Below are 24,141 nucleotides of genomic sequence, written 5' to 3' on the forward strand. Positions count from 1 at the left end.
ATATCCACACACCTACAAAATGTACACACCTTTTGTTGAAATTATTAAGACAACTCCACGTAGTTAAAAGGGAGGTTTATTTTGTGGGGTAACTTACAAGTGAAGGGGTAGGTAACAGGATCTGGGAAAGGTGTGGCACAGTCTGGCGGTGTTCTCTGGAGAACTCTACTCGGTCTACCTCCAGCGTCTAGGGTCCAGGAACCAAGAGAGCTGGCCCATAAAATCTCTTCAGGGTCTTCAGGGTCCTCTCTCGGCCCTGCCTTGTAGGCTTGACAGTTACCAAAGCCTCAATAGGGGTTGGAACTTCCAGGTCAAAGCTGGAATGGCTACTCACTACACACACCCACAAACAAACATGCATAACACACATACACACAAATATCTACACATACACACATGTGTACCCATAATGTACACATATGTACACACCCAAATATATACAATGCACACACACAAATACATGAAGACACATACACACAAACATGTACACAGCCATATACACACAAATATGTATACATACAAACATGGATACCCACAAACATGTGCATGCCCACACAAGTATGTATACACACACAAGCAAGTGCATACCCACATAAACTTGCACACCCACAAATATGTATACCACTTGTGTGCATGTGCACACACACACATACACACACACACACACACACACACACACACAGTATCTCTGAGGGGCTGAAGATGTAGTTCAGTGGTAGAGCATTTGCCTAGCAAGTGTAAGGGTTCTACCTCAGGACAAAAAAAAAAAAGTGTCATTGGGTATTTTTTTCTTAACACCTGCTTGGTAAGACCTGCCCTTGAATTATGTCCCCTGGTTACATTTGTCTTTTGAGGTTTCTCCTGCACTGACCTGGAGGGTCAGATTTTCAAGGCAGGAAAGATGAACTGGGTTCCCTGGGTCATAAGAAAAGCTCAGGGCTCTGCTGGTCCTTGAGGATCTAGAGGGTGCAACATCCTTAGCATCTGACCCTGCAAGTGCATCTGTTTTCCTGTGAGTAAGACTGGCTGAGATCAGGAGCTCAGGCCAGGGGAAGCCATCCTGGTCTTCAGGAACTTTCCTCTTCCCAGGTTTATAATCCAAAACAACACCTCCCTCATTTCTTCTAAGGTCTACAAGCTTCTCAACTCTTGATACCTTCTATGTGGAGCTGGGGGTGGCGGTGGGAGGGATTCATAGCTCAGTCAGTCAAGCTGCCTAAACATGAAAGAATAAACCTGGTGTGTTTAAAGAACAAAATGAAGGGTAAGATGGCTGGGGGTGGGGCACAGCTGGATTCTAGAGACATCCATGGGCCCTGGTAAGCTGCTCAGTGGCTGTCCCCATGGGAGTCTGCTCAGCCTTGGACATTCTCAAAGGAAGTGGGAGGGGACAGGACGCCATTGCCTGAACCTCGGTACCCAGGGACCTCTTGAGCCCTTCCTGAGACCATTAAGAGCAGAGAGACTTGCTGTTTCCTTCATCTAGGCTGCCGACTGGACCCTCTGAGTCAGCTTCCTGGACTCATCCTCTTTCTACTCGTTTCTTGCCTTAAATGGGCTTCTTGCTTGTATGAGCCTTGGGCTTATTGTTCCCTCTTCTTCCCAGGCTCACCCCACACCAGTACCACAGCGTCCACTCCCAGCCTCCCAGGGAAATACGCACATTGATCCAGCTGCTCTTCTGCTTGCTCATCAGGGAGTGATCAATGTGCAGCCCGGGGATGGTTAGTGGGAACTCAAGAGAAGGCTAACTGAACAGAGCGCTTGATGATTCATTTAACAAGCTTCATTCAATAGTTCCTGGATCCCAGCCCAGGGGGTGTCATGGTCGTGACCACTACAGTGAGCTGTCGGTAAGACATCAGCATAGGCTCAGTCCCATGCATGGCTGTTATTCTGTCCTTCCAGCAACACCAGAGGCTCCCACTTTACAAATGAAAGAATCCATCCAAATCATGTGGTTCAGATCATGAATGACATAGGCAGGGAGCAAGCTCAGCTCCTGTCTTTAATCTTGCACGACCTTCTTGACAGTTAAGGGGCAATCACAGACATGCAGCAAGCCAAACATAGTCTACTGGGTGATAAGAGGTTTAAAAAAAAGTCAAAGACCAGGGTCTGCATGCCTACCTACATGGCTACCATCAAGATGAACCCATGACTATACTGCTGAGGCAACTTAGAACCCACAAGGCAGAAGGAGAGGACTGGCTCCTACAAGCTCTGCTCCGATCTCCGTACATGTTCTTCATCATTCCCACATGCATACAAACGCATGTGCACACATACACAAAAGCAGAAAGCAGAAAACGATGTCCTGAAATTGGAACCCTGGCCATAGCTGGTGGAAATGTAAAACCCTCAACACTCTGAGCCTCAAGAGTCTCAACGCTGGAGTCAGGTGATGCGCGATGGGCCATGTGCTTGTTAAGGAAGCATGAGGATGGTTCGGATCCCCAGCATCCAGGGAAAAGGCAGCCAATGGCACTGTTCGTAATCCTAATGCTGGGGTGGCAGACACGGGTGGGCCCCTGGAGCCTGCTGGTTAGCTGGCCCAGCCAATGGGTGATCCCCAGATTCAGGGAGAGACTGTCTCAAAATATCAGGTGGTAAGTGACTGAGGGACACTTCCTGCATTGATGTCTGGACTTCATATGCATGCACATCACACACATGTATACACCCAATACACATACAACACCCACATGTACACGTATACACATACATACAAAATTTTGACACACAGCCACCATGGGATCCAGAAATTCTGCTACTAGAGAAAACAGATCTCCACACAAAAACTTACCCATGAGCCAGGCTTTAGGTGGGGGAACCTCAGCATTTGGGAGGCAGAGGCAGCAGGCTCGTGAGTTCAAGACCAACCTGGGCTGTACGGTGAGAGAGACCCTGTCTCAAAACAACAACAACGACAACCCAAACCCACAGAGAAGAGAACCCAGCAAACGTGCCAGGCGTTCATGTGGTGCTATTCCCAGCAGCCCACACGTGGAGGCCGCACAGTGTCTGTCATTAATGGAGATGCACTGTGGTGTATGTAGACAATCAAATGTTCTTCGGTCATAAGAAGGAATGAAGGCTGACGTGACAGCTTGGTGGGTAAAGGCACTTGCCATGAAAGCCCGAGGGCCTGAATTCCATCCCTGAAACCCACGGTGGGAGGAAAGAAACCAACTTCTGAAAGCAGTCCTCTGACTTCCAAACATGGGTTGTGGGGCATGTGCACATGCATGAACACACATGCACACATACATGCACACACACTCTAAATTAGAAACGTGTAAATGAAGGAATGAAGTGCTGACACATGTGATGGGCCTGGAAAACATGCTTGACACAGTCATGTGCTGTATGACCCCATTAACATACAAACATACAAACTGTGGTGGTTAACTTTGACGGTCTGCTTGACTGATGGACTGGTTTTGTCACCTAAGAGACACTCCTGGGTGTATCTGTGGGGATGTCTACCTGAGGAGGGAAGACCCACCCTGAATCCCACAGGCTGGGGTCCCAGGCTGAATTAAGGAAAAAGGACCAGAATTCATTGCTCTCCTCCCTGAGTGCAGACGCAATGTGACCAGCTGCCCCTCTCTCCTGCTACCACGCCTTCCCTTCTATGATGATGGGCCAAGCATCCCTTCCTTCCTCAAGCCACCCTTTGCCATAGCAACAACAGAAGTGACAGCAACAGAGAGCGGTGGTGTCTTCCGGGATATGAGAAGCATGGCAATGCAGGGTGACCACTGGGATCTGAGAAGCGCGGCAATGCAGGGTGACCACGTCACGGATGCACAGCCTTGTCTGAGTGACGGGATGTTCAGGAATTAGGTGGAAAGGACGATTGTGTACCACTGAGGGTCCCAATGCCAACAAACTATAGACTTTGAAAAGATCACATTAATACTATGTGATCTTGGCCTCATTTAAGAGGGCACCATCAGGCCTGTGGCACACTAGAGCCTGAAGTTTGACCTAGCCCCAGCAGGATGTGGCCACTATGACTTCCTGGAGAAGGATGAACTGGGGTCTTAAGCTGTGAGTTGGATTTTGTTTAGTTTATCCTGTTGTAGAGCAATGTTGCAGGAAGTTGGCCCCTGACAGATGGAAAAGAACCTGGGAGTCCTTCCTTCCAGTCCCATTGCCCTTTCCTGCTCAGGTCCTGAATTCCTTAACTTTATAACACAAAGTTCCAAATAACTTGTTATTCATGACAAAGTAGCTGAGATAGTTAATAGATTAGATTTTAAAAAATAAATTAAGACTCTCCTTTATAAATAACCTCACCCCAGGCAATTTCAAGTTGTTATGGTTGGGTTGGTCAGCGGGAAAGATAAGGATGTCTTCCCATGAAGGCAGAACAGGCGTGTGCTGGGGACCCCTGCAGAAGTAGGTGCGACCCCCATCTCTATTTCAAATAAGAGAGATATATATTTAAGTGCTGGGGTCTAGGAGAGATGGGTAAGAGTGTTTGCTGCCCAAGTATGAGGACCTGAGTCCAGACACCCAGCATTCATGTAGAAAAAAGATGGGTGTGGCCACGTGCCCATCTAGTAACCCCAGTGCTATGTGTGGGGGTGAGGAGATGATGACTGAGGCTTGGTGGCCACCAGCCCAGCTCCAGGTTCAGTGAGAGACCCTGTCTCAAGGGAATGGGGACAAGAATAACGGAGCAGGACAAGACACCAGATGCCTTCCTCAGGCCTGTGTACAACGTGTCCAAATAGACGTGCATACACACACACACACACACACACACACACACACACACACACACACACACGAACAAAGGAGGAAAACGTAAGACCATGGCTAGTGCAGGAGTCTTGCAGTTTCCAGAGAATCTCAAATGTCACCTTCTCAGCTAAGCTTCCCATCAAACCAGCCAGCTCCCTCCATCATGCAGCCTTGTTTTATATCCTTCATGGCACTCTGTCCTTACCAGATGTTTTCACGTTCCCCATAAAGGCCAGCACAATGCCCGTCTGTCTACTCCTATATAGAACAGGAGTGTCCAATCTTTGGAGATTTTGGCATGGCATTATCATTCACAAATGAGTCGGGCTGCATTTGTAGCTATCCTGGGACACACACGACATGCTGATGTGGACGGTCTCTACCTTACAATGACTTAACTTGGGATTTCTTTTTTCCGCCTTGTCTTTGAATTTTGTATGCTGATGCCTGAGCTGGGGCTATATGTACTTTCTCTCTTGCAGTGTTGTGAGCAGTGAGTATGACTCCCACCAGCCGTGGAAGGACAAGGGGAGAGACATCAGTCCACAGGTGTGCTGTGCTACTAAACTGTGATGTTTGGAAGGCTAGATGGCATTTCCGTCATTCTAACTAGATGCCCGAGATAATCAGCTTATAAAGAGGGAAGGTTTACAGGGGTTTCCATGCACCATAGGCTGACCCCTTTGCTAGGGGCCTGCAGTGAGGCAGTATGTCACAGTATGAGTTCACAGTGGAACAAAACCACTTGTATCATGGCTGGTGAAATATTGGTGAGTGGTCATGTGTTGTTCCAGCTCACTGAGAAGCCAGCTCTGGAAGCAGGCACTTTCCCCCTATTTCAGACCCAATCATGTTGGTCTCAAAGTGTCCTCCAAAGATCCCCATCTCAGGGCAGGCTACCCTTAGTGCTATAAAAGGGAGAAGAGAGAGCAGCGAACAGTTAGGGGGGTTATAACACTGCCTTTGAGAACAGTGAGATGGCAAACCTCTCCAACAGAGGGCACCATTGTTCATCCCACAGTATGAAAATGCCTGCCTTGGGAAGGGAAGCCAGAAGCTGGGCCACAGAGGGACTGTGTTGGGGGCCCAGGCGACCACTTCCTCCCCCCCCCCCATGTGCTTCTGCTGGATACTTGTGAGCCCTGATGGTGTTTCCCTTGTTTGTTCTGTCAGATGTTGTAAGCACCTGACTGGATGGCTTGCTATTAACCTACAGCCTCTGCTTACCTGCACTTGCTGTTCTTATGCCTTCTATGTGGTTAATAAACACTCATCTGAAACCCAAAGCATGCCTACCATAGATCTGCCACAGGTCCTTCTCTGGACCAAACAGAATAGCTGGAATGCAAAAGAGAGGAGGAGGTCCGGGGTCTCTTGGGTGGCACATCCCCATTGACCTAAAGACCTCCCGCTATGTCCCGTCTTAAAGGCCCTATCACCACCCAATAGCACCCCACTGAGGATCACTTTTCCACCGCAACGGGAGGCAATGATGCTGAAGGCCGCAGGGAGGTGAAAGTGCTTTCAGCTTCGATATTTGGAATTCACAGTGGATCTGTGGGATGTGACTGCACTGTAAGTCAAGCTGCACGCATGGCACCTGATACCACTCCAATCTGGGTGATCCTGAGAACGAGCTATGCAGTCCCCGGATGGACATGGAACCGCTGTCACATCACGATCCCAGAGAGGGCATGAGCAGCAAGACACCCCTGTCCTTCTGCACCTTAGGAGGCTGGAGGGAGACAGGAGGAGGAAACTGGGCGAGAGAATCATTTCTCCCTTTTCCCTCTTTGAGGCGATGTCACAGATAAACAAGCCTCGTTTCCTTTTTTATAGAAGCCTGATGAGCTTAATTGAGTAGTGCCATGTGGGGTGGGCTAGGGAGACCCAAAATAGACTGTCTGTAAATTACTCAAGTGAATCCAGAGCCCCCTCTGCCAGCTCTCTGGCAGCCTATGTGTGCAACTGCTGTAGCTCTCCACCCAGGGAAAAAACAAACCTGCAAATCCTCTCCTGCAGCCTTTGAATACAGTCAAGCTCCAATCAATAAAAAGGAAATCAAAGAAAGCCATCTGGGACAAAGGACATTTTCTGGGGAAACAAGAGCTGGGCTCTCCCCTCTCAGCTCTCTTTGCAGTGCTTCTAAATGCTCCTTCTGCTCACGCTCACCTTGCAGAGGGCTTCACAAGTGTGCACACAACTTTTAATGAGGCACAAACACAGCTGCTCAGCAGGCCCCCTTTGCTTTTACTCTGACCGCCTTGGAGAAGTCTTTGTTTCCTAATTTACTGTACAAGCAACCTTTCTAAAGGAAATAATTTAAAAATTAAAGCAAAATCCATTTTTCATAAAAACACACTTCTGTATTTACAAGCTACATTAAACCCCCCCCCCCCCTCCCAGCATTTTACACACTTCATTGACATGTCCTTTTCTCCTCCCACCTCTGTCAAGACACCGGCATATATTTACATAGCTGCCTTGAGGACACAAGTAGATCTGGAAATTTCCTTGTAGGGAACTTTAAACACATGTATTTTCCATGTAATGACCTAGCCATGCATCAGCTTTAATCTAACAGTGTATTCTGATATTCTACACTGGATTATAACTATTTTTCTGTTGATAGATACCTAGTTGTGTGTAGTGTGTTTATGTGTGCATCACCATGTGTATGCAGTGTGTGTGTGTGCGCGTGCTTTTGTGTGTGTGTGTGTGTGTGTGTGTATGTGTGTGTGTGTGTGTGTGTAGGCCAGAGGCTGACATAGGGAGTCTTCCTCGGTCCCTGTCCACCTTATTCATTGAGACAGGATCTCTCAATAAAACCTACAGCTCACAGGTACAGCTAGTCTTGCTAGCTGGCTTCCCCTGGGGATCCGCTGTCTATGCAATGTGATTACAGGTGTGCCCATGCCCACGAGGCATTTACATGAGTCCTGAGGAGCTAATCATGCTTGTGCAGCTGAGAAATCTTCCTAGGTCCCCAGTCCCACCCAGTTATTTGTAATGACCTAAATGGAATAATTAGGATTTTTTTTTAAAAGACTACATCCTTCTCATAAAACCCTGAGGTAGAATAGTTGGCTCAAGAAACAGGAAGATATTTTTTGACAATCAATATGAATTGGAGGATTGATTGCTAACTTTATGGCCACTAGCATACAAGATGCGAATCTATGTCTCCAGGAGAGACTGGGGAAGGGTGTTAATACTTTAACAAATGGATGCAAGATCACGGTGACTTCCGACATACGGGTGCATTGACTATTGTCATGATTGGATCTGAAACGTCCCCTCCATGCTTGTGTGTTTGAATACTGGTCTCAGCTGTCAGTGCTGGTTGGAAAGACTGTGGAACCTTTGGGACACGGGGACTAGCTGGTGGACGAAGTTCACTGGGGCAGGCCTTGAAGGTTTTATCTGCTTCTGGTGCAGGATAAGGAGTGATGTGACTGGCCCCAGGCATTTGCCGCAATGGACCAAGATGCTCCAGCCACCACACTGTCCCTGCCATGAAAGTCTACACATCTGAACTGTGAGCCAAACAAAAAACAAAACAAAAACCTTTCTCCCTAAGTTTTGTCTTTGGTTATAGTGACAAGAAAATTAGTGGACAGAACTATCTAGTCAGGTGTCAATGTGTATTGGTCCCCCTTTATCACTTATATATGGGGGATATGGTCCAACTTTCAATGTGTACCTGAAAACACAGGTAATAGTGAAGCCAATACCCACCACAATTTCTCTATATGTGTTTACCTGCAGTAAAGCCAAACTTATAAATTAGGCACAGTAAGAAACCAACACTAATAATATTAGAATAATACACTCTAATGAGTTATTTAAAACTTATTAATTATTTCTGGAATTTTCCATTTATATTTTTGGACCATGTTTAGCCCTGGTAAATGAGAGCATCAAAAGCAAACCCATGCACCGGAGAGGAATACTGTCTTTCCTCTGTTCAGAACCACTGGTTTCTGACTTTCTGTCTAAGTCCAACATCTTCTCAGTGCCTACAATGTGGGTGACGATACAGTGGGCTGGATTTGTCTGCCACTGTCAAGCTTTCCATCCTTCTTGTCCAATGAAGTCTTAGTTACTTTGTACACTGCTGTGATAAAGTGCCTGGCCAAAGCCACAACAGAGGGAAAGGGTTTATTCCAGCTCACAGTTCCCAGGGGACACAGTCTATCAGCAGGGAAGGCAAGGCAGCAGGGGCATGAAGCTGACATCATACTGCAAACACCTGAGAAATGGAATAATGGGGGAGGGGCTCCACTTGGGGAAATGGGAGGGAGTTCAGTGCAGAAGGGGAAGGGTGGGCAAATCACACTGGGGTTGTTTGATGAAGACTCACGGAATCACATTATTTTATATTTATCTAAAATTACACAGAGTGTGTGTTAGTGTGTATGTATGTGCAAATACATACGTTAAGGGATATATATATATATCATATATCACATGTAAATATATTTAAAATATGTGTTAAATATGTGTGTGTGTGTGTGTGTGTAGGTTAAGACATTTGAGCTGACAATGCTCCCCACAAGAACCATAGTCTAACAAAATCCCTAAGATCAGACCCAAGCAGGGTACACCCTTTCAAAAGGGTGTTCAGGGTAATCCAAGTGACTCCCCAAACAATACAGGTTTTTGATGTAGCCCCTGGTTGCCTCTCAGGGTTGAAGGTAAGCTCCTTCTGCTGAGGACACCACACACTTAGGATATAGGACTCAGATAACTGGAGCTTGATCTGACCTGTTTCCTAAAACCTAGCTTCTAGGGTTCCAGAAAACGCTACCCATGCTGCAAAGGGAGGGAGGCAATTAAACAGTCCTACCAGCTGCAACATCTGTGAACCACAGCAAGTACCAGCATATATGAATAAAGGTGCAGTATGTGGGTGGCCACCAACAGCTGTCCAAGTAGACTTAAGGCCCACTCCACAGGAGGGAAATCACCCCAGGCACTGGAAACCTAGCTGGCTTCCTGGGGCCAGAGAGGAAATAGACCTTAGAAAAGAGTTTGCTATTGAAAGACCACCATAACTCTTTACTACATTCTAAACTTAGACACACCTACAGAAGTATAGGTATAGTCTGCCTATAGTGTAGATACTAGGCAGAAAGTGTAGGCATAGGTCTGCGGGCATACAGCAGACCCAGTCCTCACCAGAGGAGCCTCACTGGACAGCAGATGGAGGCCATCATAGGAAACCACAACCAGACACAATGCAGAGATGAGCACTGAGATAGGGAACCCAGCCCCAGCGGCTACATCTCCACCACAGCTCCTGCACCTACGGCTCAGGAAACTTTGGGGGAGATGAGTATCAGGAAGTCTGCTGTAAACAGTCTCTCCTAGAATGGCTGCAGAAACAAGGCCTGCACAGTGACACTGGCAATGGACATGTTAATGTGGGAGGGGGGAAAATCTCATCCTCCCCCTGGATGAAGAACTATTGATGCTGAGAGAAGGCGGATGAGCTTCTCCCAGTGATGAGGCCCCTTAATGGTTGTCCACTTCGGAGTGGTTAGCCTGGAAATCAGATACACACCACCAACAAAAATGGACTCAGCAGGTTGTGTGTATGTGTGTGCACACACATGTGAATGTGTACATGCATGCGCATACCTCTATTTACATGCATGTAACAAATATAGGCAAAGGAAAAGAGACTATTGACTTGAGAGTGGGCGCATGGGAAGGGTTTAAGGGAGGATATCTGGGGGAGGCGGGACTGGCTGGAGGAAAGAAGGAAGTAATGGCCCACTTCCGGTGGTGTATTTCTTTCAGCAAGGTGTCTCCTCCTACAGGTTTCACAACTTACCAGCACCACTAATTGAGGACCAAATCTTCAGATGCATGAGCATCCTGGGGACATTTCATACTCAAACCATAGCCGATGAGGATATGATCAAGGAGTTTAATTTGTATTTTCCTGACTGCTGAAGAGAGCAGGTATTTTTTCAGGGTTATCCGCTTTTCAAACACTGTTGTTTGTGATAATCCTGTCCATTTCTTTTTGCTCATTTTTCTATTGAGCATTATTCTTTTCTTGCTAACACACAAAAAGACCTTCAATATTGCAGACACTAATCATTTGACAGTTACATGTTCCTGGGGTTATGTTCCCCCCAAATATATTTGCCATATTCAATTTCAACCCCAAAGCCTGTTAGAAAGACCTTATTTTTAAATGGTCATAACAGGTAGTTGGCCAAGATGAAGCTACCCTGGAGAGGGAGGACCCTGATCTAATATGATTGATGCCTCTATAAAGGGGAAAATGATTTGAAAACAGAGACAACACACACAGATGATGCCTAGAAGACAAAGGACACAAGGGATGGACAGCAAACCGTGGTAGGTTAAGAGAAGCTTGGAACAGACCCTTCCTTAGTGCCTTCCTGGTCACGTGGCTCAACAACAACTTCCGGAATCATGGGAACAGCTAGCCTCTCTTGTTTGAGTTATATCAGAACTGACAAACCAACACATTTGCACAAACATGTCCCCGGCTGCCTTCAGTGTCTGTTATCAGAGCTTTTGGTAGACAAAAGCCCACCGATTGACATGGTAAACATACTCATCTTCTCCCTTTATGCTTTGTAATTTATTTTTGACCATTTAAGAAGATGGTTAGCTATGACTAAGCTGTAAAGATATGCTTTATTTCCTTCTAAGACAGACTTCCAAATGTAAGTTCTTGACTATGTGGGCTTCTTTTGGTGTATGATATAAGCAAGGTAAGACTCCATTTTCTTTTTCTTTCCCTTCCTCTTTTTTCTTTCTTTTTTCCTTCCTTCCTTCCTTCCTTCCTTCCTTCCTTCCTTCCTTCCTCCCCTCCCCCCTCCCCTCCTTCCCTCCTTCCCTCCCTCCCTCCCTCCCTCCCTCCCTCCCTCCGTCCCTCTCTTTCTTTCTTTTTAAATAAGGTTTCATGTAGCCCAGGCTGGCCTAAAACTCAATGTGTAGCTGAGGATGACCTTGAACTTCTTATCTCTTTTTGCCTCTACCTGTGAGTACTAGAAATACAGACATGCTCCATCATGCCCAGTTTATGCAGTGCTGGGGACAGAACCCAAGGCTTCACCCATACTGGGCACACACTCTACTGACTGAGCCATGCCCCTGACGTTCTATTTTTATCTCTGCTACTCAGGGCTCGGAGCTCATTCAGAGCAGTACCTCCATCTTCCCAGCACTTCTGGCATACAGTAGACCCACAGTAAATGTTGCCCAGTGAAATGCTTACTTATACCTTTGTGTGTGACACCCAGTCTTCCAAGGAAGCTTGGAGAGGTCAGTATTCTGGTGTCTGAGAGTTTCTGTCTTATATTGAATGGCTTTCCAGACACACCCAACCTGCTTCAGACCCACTCCATCACAAGAGAGTAAGATTCATTCTGTATCAACTAGGCAGCCAGTGAATGTCTTATTGCAAGCACTCAGCTCCAACCTGAAATCAGGTTAGGCATGCTGTCTGTTCTCCACCTACCCAATGATCTCAGTGAAGAACTGATAGGGGTAGTTCCATTAGACTGCACATTGCTGTACCAAACACTGGATATACCCAACTGAAGCAAAGGAGGATTTATTTCAGCTCATGGTTTCAGAAGTTTCTGCTCACATCATGGCAGAAAGGAAGCTGAATGGAACAGTACAGGGAAGGGGAAGATAGGGGCCTTGAGGACATGTCCCAGTAATGTATCTCTTCCAACCAGGCTCCACGTTCCACAGATTCACCACTTCACAATAGTCTACTGAAATTGAGACTCCATGAATGGATTGAACCTTAGATCAGAACCTTCAGGGTCTAATCGTTTCTGGGCAGACACACCTAGAGGTGGGTGTGCCTTACTAATCTCCAGGCTTCTTCAGTTCAATCAAACTGACAGTCAAGACAAACAACCTTATGCTTAGAGATGCCCCCCCCTCCAGCAGAAGCAGCACAAGCCAGGATGGCCTTGGGGACCTTCTAGGGAATTGACTGGAAGACACAAAGGGAGAAGCTGGATCAGGAGCATTGGCCTTAACCTTTATACCATTTCCTTCTTCCATTTCCACAGAAAGCCTTATTCTGTCCTGCATTGTACAGCTACTCAGAGAAATGACCATCTGTCAGGCCTACAGAAATGTATAATAGGTGCTGGTAGTGGTTTGAATAAGAATGGCCCCCATATGCTCATATGTTTGAATGCTTAGCCCCCAGTTGGTGAAATTGTTTAGAAAGGATTAGGAGACGTGGCTTTATTTGGAGGAGGTGTGTGGGCTTTGAGGTTTCAATAGTCTACACCTTTCCAGGTAGCTCTCTCTGCCTAGTGGTTGTGGATCACATTCAAACTCCCAACTACTGCTCCGGTGCCACGCCTGCCTGCTTTATGATGATCATGGACTCACCCTCTGAAACTGTATCAAGACCCCAATTAAATGCTTTCTTTTATGAACTGCCTTGGTCACTCTTCATCCCAATAGAGAATATCTAAGTCAGTGAAGGCATTTTTAGTATATAAATAATTCACATAACCAATGCATTAATTATGCAATGACTTAACTAGCGTGGCAGCTCATGTTATAAAGAGTAAAAAATGCTATGGGAACTCACCTTCCCAAGCCTCCTCTGCACAAATGATATGAGAAAGAGGAAAAATGGGAGCTCAAGACTTGCCATACTTTGCATGAGAAAATTCTCTGAAGGTCCATGTATCAAAGGTCCATGTGTCCCCAACTTGGTGTTATTTCGGAGGTGTAGCCTTCAGCTTTCAGAGATGTGGCCTATTTGGAGGCCTTTGGATGCCTCAGGGTTTGTCCTTGAAGGAGAATGTGGGGCACTGGCCTCTCTCCTCTTGTTCACCGGCCATTTTGTGAGCAGTTTTCCCTCCATGTGCCCCCAGCATCAGGTGCCATCTCAGGCCCAACATAGTATTGTTTTGAGTCACTTAGGGATCTGAACTTTAGTTCACTACCAGTCACAGAGGTGCTCCCCTATCAACTTCAACATCCTACATCCTACATCAAATTCATCATCATCATTATCATCATCATCATCATCATCATCATAGCCATCATCTCCTCACCTATGTCCTTTAGTTTCCTGCCTAGCACCCAGCTCAGTAAACCTCTCTCTCAGGCAAACTTCATGACATTCTAGAGACCCCTCCTTTTAGGTCATTCCCAACTCCAAAACCCACTGACAGTGAGTTGGAACCCTCACACCAACCTCAGTAGGTCTAAGTCACCAGACCCCTTGCTCCACTCACTGAGGGGCACTGCTCAGGCCTGAGTAGAAACTGACCCTGAGGGTCACGTGTTGCACACCTGGTCCCCAGCTAGAGGTGTTGCTTCCAGAGGTTGTAGACGTTTAGGAGGGGGAGTCTCAGTGGAGAAGGTGGGTCTCTCTGTGTGTCCTTAGAGAGTGTGTGTTGTAACAGGCTTTCCTCCCTGTCTCTCTAGTCTGCCCACCAAGAGGTGAAGACCAGCCTCCAGCACATACTCCTACCACCACGTTTCTCGGCCACAGAGAACATATACAGGCTGGAGCCCCCGCCACACACTCCTGCAGCCATGATGCTCTGCTGCAATGAAGTGGACCAAACCAACGTGGCCCGGGGCCTCTACACTGTGAGTTAAAATAAATCCCTCCTCCTTTAAGTTGCTCTGTCAGAAAGCATCATCAACAGCCATCCACAATGACAACAAAAAGCCAAAATACTTTTTGTCAAAATGAGAAAGGTGACTAATACAGTTACCCTGCCCCTGTTATCATATATTTCAAAATCAATGGAAATCAGCTGTATGACCGTGTCCCAAGGGATGTTTCACATGGTCTGGAGGCAGTGTTTTTTTGTTTTGTTTGTTTGGTTTTGACAACCAAGGAAGGGCCACAGACTGGCTTCCCACAGAGAGAGGCCAAGGATATTGTTCAATAGTGTCAATGGACAGGATGGTTTAGCCTGGGAAACCAAGGGTACCCCAGTGCAAGACTTGCTTTCCATCTATCTCATGTTCTGCCCCAGGAGCAACTGAAAATGTAAACCTAGCCCAGGATCTCCCAGCATGTCATCTTTTAATGGTTTCCATCTCCCTCAGAATAAAGTTGAGATCATAGCTTAGTCTCTGAGGCCCTTCTCTCTCTCTCCAATTTCTGCTGTTCAATCTCCTGCTCTATCAGAAGGGCAAATCATGTGCCAGGCAAATGGAATATTTCAGATAATCCACATCAAGGTGGTATTCACATGCTCTCTGCCCATCAGGGAAAAGGCTGGTGGCTACTTTAGAGAATGCATGGAACCAGGCTCTGGTGCAGCCCTGGACATGGGGTTGTAAACAGGCCTCTCAGAAAGCCACGCTAGGAAAGTCCCCATGTGGGGAACAGTTTAGGACTCTGAGTTCTGTCGCTTTTGGTCTAGACCTGGAGCCCTCACTCCTACCTCCAAACCCAAGACCCACATGGAACTGACACATAAGAAACCTGCTCCATTCAGTATACAAATGAGCCACAGGCACAGCAGACAGTGTGTGCTGGGCACGGTGCAGGTGTGATCTCATCCAGCTCTCAATGGGTCCTGTGATGAGGATGGTGATGAGGATGGTGATGAGGGTGGTGATGAGGATGGTGATGAGGATGGTGATGAGGATGGTGATGAGGATGGTGATGAGGATGGTGATGAGGATGGTGATGAGGGTGGTGATGAGGGTGGTGATGAGGATGGTGATGAGGATGGTGATGAGGATGGTGATGAGGGTGGTGATGAGGGTGGTGATGAGGGTGGTGATGAGGATGGTGATGAGGATGGTGATGAGGATGGTGATGAGGATGGTGATGAGGATGGTGATGAGGGTGGTGATGAGGGTGGTGATGAGGGTGGTGATGAGGGTGGTGATGAGGGTGGTGATGAGGGTGGTGATGAGGGTGGTGATGAGGGTGGTGATGAGGGTGGTGATGAGGGTGGTCATGACCATGAGAATGATAGCAGCACTGTAGGGCTCAGGTACAAGTCTATTATCACCTACCAACCCAGAGGCAGAGCCCGGCTGTAAATGATCAATTCACATTTGGTGTCTGTACCCAGGTCCCAGCACAGAACTTCTAGGATATCTGGAATACTGTCAGTGGGGAGAGTATCTTTTGTATGTCAATGACTTACTTTGCTTGATCACTGGGGACCTCTGGGTAACTTCAGGGTGGGACTGGTTACCAGAAAGACTAGAGAGTCGGAGGCTTTAATCCCTGCTCTCTGATCTCCAGAGAGAGGTGCCTGAAGTGGAGGCTTAGTTCAGCCACCAGTTGACAATGGTTCAACTCATCATGTTTGTTCTGTGGGACTACCACCCAAACTCATAAGCATCAGGGTTTGGAAAACTTATAAGCTTGGTGGTTCCAGCAGGGGGTTGGAAGAGCGGTGTGCTGGGGGAGGGGTGGAGACTTCACACATGCCTTCCTCACGCCTTTCATCATACCTCCCTGCTGCTGGCAGTTCCTTGGCCATAGTCTTCATAATGAACTAACTCCCATTGTCAGGATGCTCTCTGTCCTAGTGCAAGAGGCCAAACCACCATGGCTGAACCTTGTAAAAATGTGAGCTAAAATAAGAAGGAAAGGGCTTTTCTGGGCTCTGCAAGCCCTTCTACAAATGACTAAACTTGAGCATAGGGTCCAGGGGACTTTGGATTTAATAGTCTGGTCAGCCAAAGTGGTAAACTGGGACACATGACTGGTACACACTATCTTAGGGAGGGTAGAGTACAAACTGAAGCAAAATATAAGACAGTTGGTGTCCAGAGAAATGGAGGCATGGTTGTTCTGGGGGCAAACATACACATTTGGTGTCGGCATTGTGAGTCAGACAGGTCACAGGGAATGCTCCTGGGAGACTGAAATAGAGGTTCTGGGAAGTCAGATCGTCACACTGTACAAGCCTCCTGAGACAGACAGGAAACTGAGGCTGAGTGATGAAGTGTGACCCTCCTGAGCACATTCCTTTAGTAGGTGGCAGAGCTCGAACTGGAACCCAGGCCTGTGTGAGTGCAGGGCTCAGACTCTTACCCATCACTGGACCATATTATCTGGGGGTGTAAAGATGGTTGGCACAGTAGCAAGACCTGCTTGGCAGTCAGGCAACCTAGCTCTAGTCCCAGTTCTACTGTGAAAATCTGGGTGACCTTAGACCAGTCACCCAACCATCCTGTCACGCAGTCTTCTCATTTATGCAATAGGGAGGTTCATCCGCATTGTTCTGGTTCCTCCTTTAGTTCATGCTATAACTAGGGAGCTAAAGCTCTTGTTGGGGCCAGTGAGATGGCTCAGCAGGTGTCCTCCTTGGGTTTTTATCAACTTGGCACAAGTTAGAGTTGTGTCAAGAGTAACTCAGTGAGGAACTCAATTGAGAAAATGTCTTCATCAGATTGCCCGTGGGGCATCTTCTTGATTGTTAATTGGGAGAGGAGGGACCAGTCCTCTGTGGATGGTGCTACTCCTGGGCTGGTGGTCCTAAGTTGTGTAAGAAAGCAGGCTGAGCAATCCATAGTAAGCAGCACTCCTCCATGGCTCCTGCTTCAGTACCTGACTCCAGGTTCCTGCCTTGGCCTCTCTCAATGGACTGTGACCCACATGTAAGTCGAATAAACCCTTTCCGGCCTAAGTAGGTTTTGGTCATGGTGTTTGTCACAGCAATAGAAAGTGAACTGGAACAGTAGGTAAAGGTGTTTGCTACAGAGCCTGAGGACTTAGGTTTATCCTGGGTCCCACACAGTTCCCGCAAGTCATCCTCTGAAACTCCACAAGCGCTCCATAGTATATACACACTAAGTAAATAAAAAATGTAGTTAAAAATTTTAATAAGCTCTCAAGTGTGAAACTGATTTTTACCGAGGGAGGAGGGTCACAAGAAGGCCCACACACATGGAAACTTCTAGTTCCTGTTGCTCTGCCTCGTTCTGATCTGGTCCCCCCCACCCCCGAAGCATTATGGGGCTGCCTATTAGAAACTGAGCTGGGGGCAGTTTTAGCGTGCGCACGTGCGCGCACACACACACGCGCACACACACACACACACACACACACACACAGGCCAGCTTTCTAAAGGTCAAGGCTGACAGCAGCTCAGGGCAAGTTTAAAACATGGCCATTTGCCTGGTTAAGGACTGGATGGTGACAGTAGCAGTTGGTGAGGAATCTCAAAATACAGAAGGCAGTGAGGAGTCTCTGTTTACCAGGCTGTTTTTAGCAGTCCAGAAGGCAGGCTGGGGGCGTCCGTAACTCCAGGCAGTTTCCAGGTACTGGGTCCAATCAGCACAGAACGCTGAGCATCTCAAATTATTTCTGCCTTGAAAACAAGCCCTGGTGACACCACTCTATCTGCTGCTATCGCAGTGGACATATGTCACTAGACATTTGCCCAGAGCTATAGGATGTACGAGTTAACGGTGTACCCCAAACTGCAATAATGATGTGTTAACGTGGGTTTGTCTCTGGTACCAAACATACTGCTGCGGTGAGTGATGCCGGTACTGGGGAGACTGTGCGTGGGCAGGGGTGGAGAGGAGCAATAGGAAACCTATAAATCTCCCATGAGCCTCGGACAGTCGTGTGTGTGTGTGTGTGTGTGTGTGTGTGTGTGTGTGTGTGTGTGTGTGTTGGAGTGGTAAGCACATGGAGACTTATATTGTTTACAAACTGTATGGCCGTGGCAGGCTTCTTGTTATCTGTTTCTTTATCTTAAATTAACCCATTTCTATAAATCTATACTTGGCCATGTGGCTCGTGGGCTTATCAGTACCTTACATCTTGTCATGGCCGAGGCTGGCAGTATCTCTCTCCTCCCAGCCTTCCTGTTCCCAGCCTTCTCCTCTTCCTTGTCCCGCCTACCCTATCCTTCCTGCCTGGCTACTGGCCAATCAGCACTTTATTTATTTTAACCAATCGGAGCAACACATTTGACATACAGAACATCCCACAGCAGTGGTATATGTGTATATGTTCCTCTGTGTATGCACTGTGTGCATATGTGGGGGGAAAATGTTAATATCCAGTATTTTCCTCAATAACTCTCCACCTTATTTTTTGAGGCTAGGTCTCACTGAACCCAGAACTCACCAATCCAACTAGAGTAGCTGTCCAGTGAGCTCTAAGGATCCTTCTGTCCCTGCCCCCCAAGCACTGGGATTACAGATACTTGCCTTGAACTTGGGTTTTTTAATGGACACTAAATGTGGGTCCTGATACCTGCACAACAAGCATATGACTAGCCCAGCTACCTCCCAAGCCACCCCCCAAAATTAAAGGTAATTCTAGTCAGGCATGACGATGTATCCCTGTAATCCTAGCACTCAGAAGGCTGGAGCAGGGGGGTTGTGAGAAGGCTAGGCTGAGTGAGAATGGCTGGAAGTAAAGCCTTCAGCATCTGGACTCAAACACCAGCAGGGTGGCCTTGGCTGCTCACTTCATGGAAGAAAGGCAGTAAGGACGTGGAGGGAAGGAAGAAGTAACAGAGAAATGTAGTAGGTAGCCATCCCAGCCTTGGCCTGGAAGTTCCAGCCCCCATGGAGGCTTCGGTAATGGTCACGCCCACAAGGCAGGGCTGAGGGAGGAAGCTGAAGACCCAGGATCAAGAGGAGAGGCTTCTCTTGGTTCTGGGACCCTGGACGCTGGAGGTAGACTGAGCAGAGTTCTCCAGAGAACACCGCCGGACTGCGTCATACCTTTGCCAGACCCTACAACCTATCCCTTCATTTGTAAGTTACCCACAAAATAAACCTCCCTTTTAACTACATGGAGTGGCCTTAATAATTTCCCCAATAGAGAAAGGAGGGAGGGAGGTGAGGAGGGAGGAGGAAGTAAGAGAAGGTGGGAGGGAAGCGAGCTACAACACGGACCAGGAGGACTATGAATGGAAACAGTGAACAAGACCAGCAGGTGAGGTGTGTGGGTGTCATGGAGATTCTCTGTATTTCCAGGGACTTGGGTAAAAAATGGAGTAGGAAAAAAAAAAAAAGAAGAAAAATGGAGTTTGAGTTTGGCAAAATGGAGTGTTCCCCAGTCTCCCAACTGTAAACTTCTGAATGTCTGAGAGAGTGTAATTCTTTGAACCGAGTGTCGTCAGCCATTGCAGAAGGCACAGGAAGTACCCAACATGATGGCGATTCGAGAGGGCAGGCCTGCCCAGAGGAAGTGTCTGTGGGGTGAAGCTGGGATCACAACAGTCTCTGTGTCTTCCTGCTCTCTCCTTGTCTTCTCTGTTTTAGTAGGAAGGCCTGTGTTCAGATGATATCTCCCACCATGAGTGTCAGAGGCCTCTTACCTTCTAAGACCACAGGCCAAAACTGCCAGGAAATTAAGCTCCCAGCTCCCAGCAGCCTTCACTCAACAATTCTGTGGATGAACAACACTGGGCTCCTGTGTGTGCCTTGCACAAACTCCCAGGTCCTTGGCAGGTTTAAAAACCAGACAATGCCCTGTTGTGTTGACCTGTCCATCACACATCTTTCCTGACTTTCCAAATCCCTCCTGGTGTTTCCAGTTGGTGACATTTCCTGGATATATGACAGCCTTGCCTCAGGGCCTTCTTCATGGAGAATTCATATGAAGAAAGGGGTAGACCTTCACGTAGGAAGACAGACATACAGCTGACAGGACAGTCCTGTCCCCATGCTGGAAAGCTGGATACTGTTGGGATATGACATAGCTCAGCAGGAAAGGGTACACTCAGCATGTACAACGCTCTGGGTTCAATCCCTAGCACATAACTCACCACAAACCAACCAACCCACCTCTCCCAAGGCAGCCTGGGTCATTGGATTCTTGATCGAGGCTGCACAATTTTGAGATGCACCCCCAGAATGTTCATTTACAATGGCCCTGTCCCCTGTTGGTACCTGCTAGGGCTGGGCCATCCTCACCTGTGCAGTGTTCAAGGCATGCCTCTTCCCAGCTGTACCTTCCCCTTCCCTGGCCTGCCCAGCTCTCTTTGTCCACAGAGGGTGCACTCAGTACTTAACAGCCTCTTGGAGTCACAGCTCAGTCTGTGGCCTTAGGATGGCTTCCCAGCAGCTAATCACACCCCCCTTCAGGCTGGACCCAGGGAGGGAAGCCGATCACCACACAGTTTGCCTGAGAAACACCCATGCGTCATCGGTTCCATAGCCCCCACTTTTGTTTTTTCTTCCAAATCACTTTCTGAAAGTCAAGATGATTGATATCTTTATACCCTGGACAATCACTCTCCTGATTAAACTGTTCAGTACTGGGGACAAGGGTGCTCCAAGGGTGGTGGTGCCATGAATCTGTATACATGGTAAGATTTTACAGAACTGGGGCTGGAGATGCCTCATCAGTCTGTGCTTCATAAGCATGGGGATCTGAGCTTGGATCCTAGAACCCACTAAAGAGCCCAACCATGGATATGCTACATGGATATGCATACATGGGTATGCATACATGGATATGCATACATGGATATGCATTTATGGATATGTATTAATCCCTGTGCTGTGGGGACAGAGACAGGAGGATCACTGGGACTTGCTGGCCACCAGTCTATTCTAGGTTTGGTGAGAGCCCTTGACTCAAAGAAATAAGGCGTAGAGTGATTGAGCAGGACCCATGACACCCTCCCCTGGCCTCCACACACAAATGCACATTCATATACCTTACATACTCCACACACATACATCCCCCTACATATACCAAAGAGTGAAAAGATTTCATAGAACTACACACACACACACACACACATCCCCATGTATGCCTATGCATATATATATATACATACGCACACACACTCACACATGAATATATATGCACACACACACACACACACACACACACACACACACACACTTACTGATGCATGCCCATGCATCTACACACACATACTCACACATGCATGTACATGCATACATACACATGCATACCCATGAACACATACACACACTCATATATGCATGCCCATTCACACATAAACATGTGCGCACACACATGGTGGGGGGACATGTATATAAACCACTGGAATCTGAACTTGGTCTACTCTATTTCATGGTATTTTGTGGAATATCCTATATTCTCTGGGTTGTAAGACACTGTCCTGGGAACAATAGAGAACAACTGGAACTCTATGCTGCTTTTAAAACTTCATATGAGTATAACTATTTCAACTTAAATGCAAAATAAGTTTTTTCCTTTGGCTTTTTTGACATGAGATCTCAAGTATCCCAGGTTATCCTCAAATTCATTATAAGGCAAGGGTGACCCTGAACTTCTGATCCTTATTGCACCTCCCAAGTGCTGGGATTACAGAAATGTATTACCACACCCAGCTTCAAAAGAAAAAATTAAATAGTAAAATAAGTTAAAATAACAATCTTAAAAAGAAAAAGAATTCCCAGGAGGTGACACAGCAAAACTCAAGCCTTACCTGAGAACTGGGGATCAGAGCCTTCCACCAGTGGCCACCCTTCACCAAGTCCACCTCACACAGAGGCACCGCCACTTTCCCAATCACACAGTGGCGGGAGAATTTGTCAAAATCCACCACAGTGAGCAGCAGGGTCCTCCTCTGGGCTTCTAGGAAGGGGATCTCAAAGGTGTAGCGTTCCTCAAACACAGGCTTCTGGGTCTTGCGTTTGACTCCCGTCTGCTTGGAGTTCTTCTGATCAGGCAGGAGGCAGATCTTGACATAGGGGTTGGAGTGGGCCATGTCCTGGCGAGAGCCATCATGAGAGATGGGAGGTGGCAGGTCCCGGGCCTCAATCACCCTCACTGTGAGGTGGTTGTGCAGCAGGTCATACTGTGTGCTGAAGTGCAGCATGCCCAGCTGGTACTTGGACATGATCTCCTCATCAGTCAGAGAGTCCACATCATCAAGGTTTGGATCAAGGGAGTAAAGCCGCGGCTCAAACTTCCTGAAGTAGTCATCAGGGGTGTAGGTCCGGCGCAGCACCGATGGCTGGATGGGCTCCTTCTTGGCACTGAGAACTCCAAACTCAATAGGTTTGATGTCAATAAGCGGGGAGCTGGGGCGCCGGGAATCCAGACCTAAACAGCCACCAAGAACAAAGATCACTACCAGCCACCCAGTGACATCAGCAAAGATCCCCAGATGCCCACATGGGCTTCTCTGCTTCAATGGGCTCTTCTGTGCACACTGGAAATGCAGGTGTTCCATGAGCTTTAGAATCCATTTCAGGACCCATGACACACCCAAGCCCACAGACACTCAAAGCCCTTATGTGAAACAGTATAGTGGCTAGCAAGATTGTTCAATAGGTAAAGGAACTTGCTACCAAGCCTGGGGACCTGAGTTCAATCTCACATGGTGGAGAGAGAACCAGCTTCCAAAAGTTGTCCTCTGACATCCACATATGCACCATGGTGTGTGCATTCACACACACACACACATTCAAAAATAAATAAATACAAAAGAGCAATATACAGCTTATGTACGGTTATCCATATATGTTCATGCATGTCCAACCCGAAGCCCACAGGCAACACGCAACCCAATGAATGCAGCTCAATACACTTGTAGATGACATTGTATCCCAGTGCCAAAAGGCTGGATACCCCTGCACTGTCTCCAAATAGATTAAAATGCTGAGGACAATACAAATGCAGCAAAATGAAATGTCCTACAGTAAGTCTTCCTTTTCCTGGTGTATGGTGGATTCAGTCCAGGGCTTCATGCATCTAGGCAAGGTTCTACCACTGAACCGTAGGCCTGGGCCTCTCTTTATTTTTTATTTTGAGATAGGGTATCACCAAGTTGTACAGACTGTCCTTGAACTCATAATCTCCCTGCCTCAGCCTCCTAGGTAGCCAGGATTATAGGCCTGCACCACCAAGCTTGGCTATTATACCATATTGTTTAGGAAATAAAGACTTGAAAAGAAAGTCTGTGTTAAGTATAGACACACATCCCCAATCTTTTTTTCTTTGTTCTTTGAGACAGGGTCTTGCTAAGAAGCCCCCAATGGCCTGGAATTCACTTTGTAGCTTGGGCTGGCCTTGAATTCACAATTCTACTTTGGGCTCCAAGTGCTGGGATTGGTTGAACCTAAGGATACAGAATGTGTGCATATGGAAAGTTAACTCTATTCTTACTTATTGTGAGAGGTGGTAGCTGGGAGCATCCCATCACCATGATCAGAGCAGCTCACTACTACCAGGTAGTGCTCTAGATCATGCTCTGAGTCACCTCCTTTTTATAGTCCCCTGGATTATTAGATGAGACATTAGTCCACCTTACGGATGGAGGGATAGACTGGGAGGACCTTCTAGAGCCCTGAACTTGCAAGTGCAAGATCCTAGAGGGAAATGTACCCTCCCCAACTGAGGTGTAGCACTGCTCCACTCTGGAAGGGTGGACTCAGGGGCCAGCGTGC

General features: G+C 47.3%; 1 protein-coding gene across 6 annotated transcripts in view; it reads right to left on the reverse strand.

The window, feature by feature from the left end:
• Syt17 (synaptotagmin 17) overlaps nucleotides 1–24,141 on the reverse strand; it is a 67,760-nt gene that overhangs the window by 29,707 nt on the left and 13,912 nt on the right. For all 6 annotated transcript variants that reach the window (XM_036176911.1, XM_036176892.1, XM_036176914.1 and 3 more), the window contains exon 5: nucleotides 22,176–22,795. In XM_036176911.1, coding sequence (XP_036032804.1) covers nucleotides 22,176–22,795 — 620 coding nt within the window. The remainder of the gene's footprint in view (nucleotides 1–22,175; nucleotides 22,796–24,141) is intronic.

The sequence above is a fragment of the Onychomys torridus genome, chromosome 1, assembly GCF_903995425.1.
Source record: "Onychomys torridus chromosome 1, mOncTor1.1, whole genome shotgun sequence".
Lineage (NCBI taxonomy): Eukaryota > Metazoa > Chordata > Mammalia > Rodentia > Cricetidae > Onychomys > Onychomys torridus.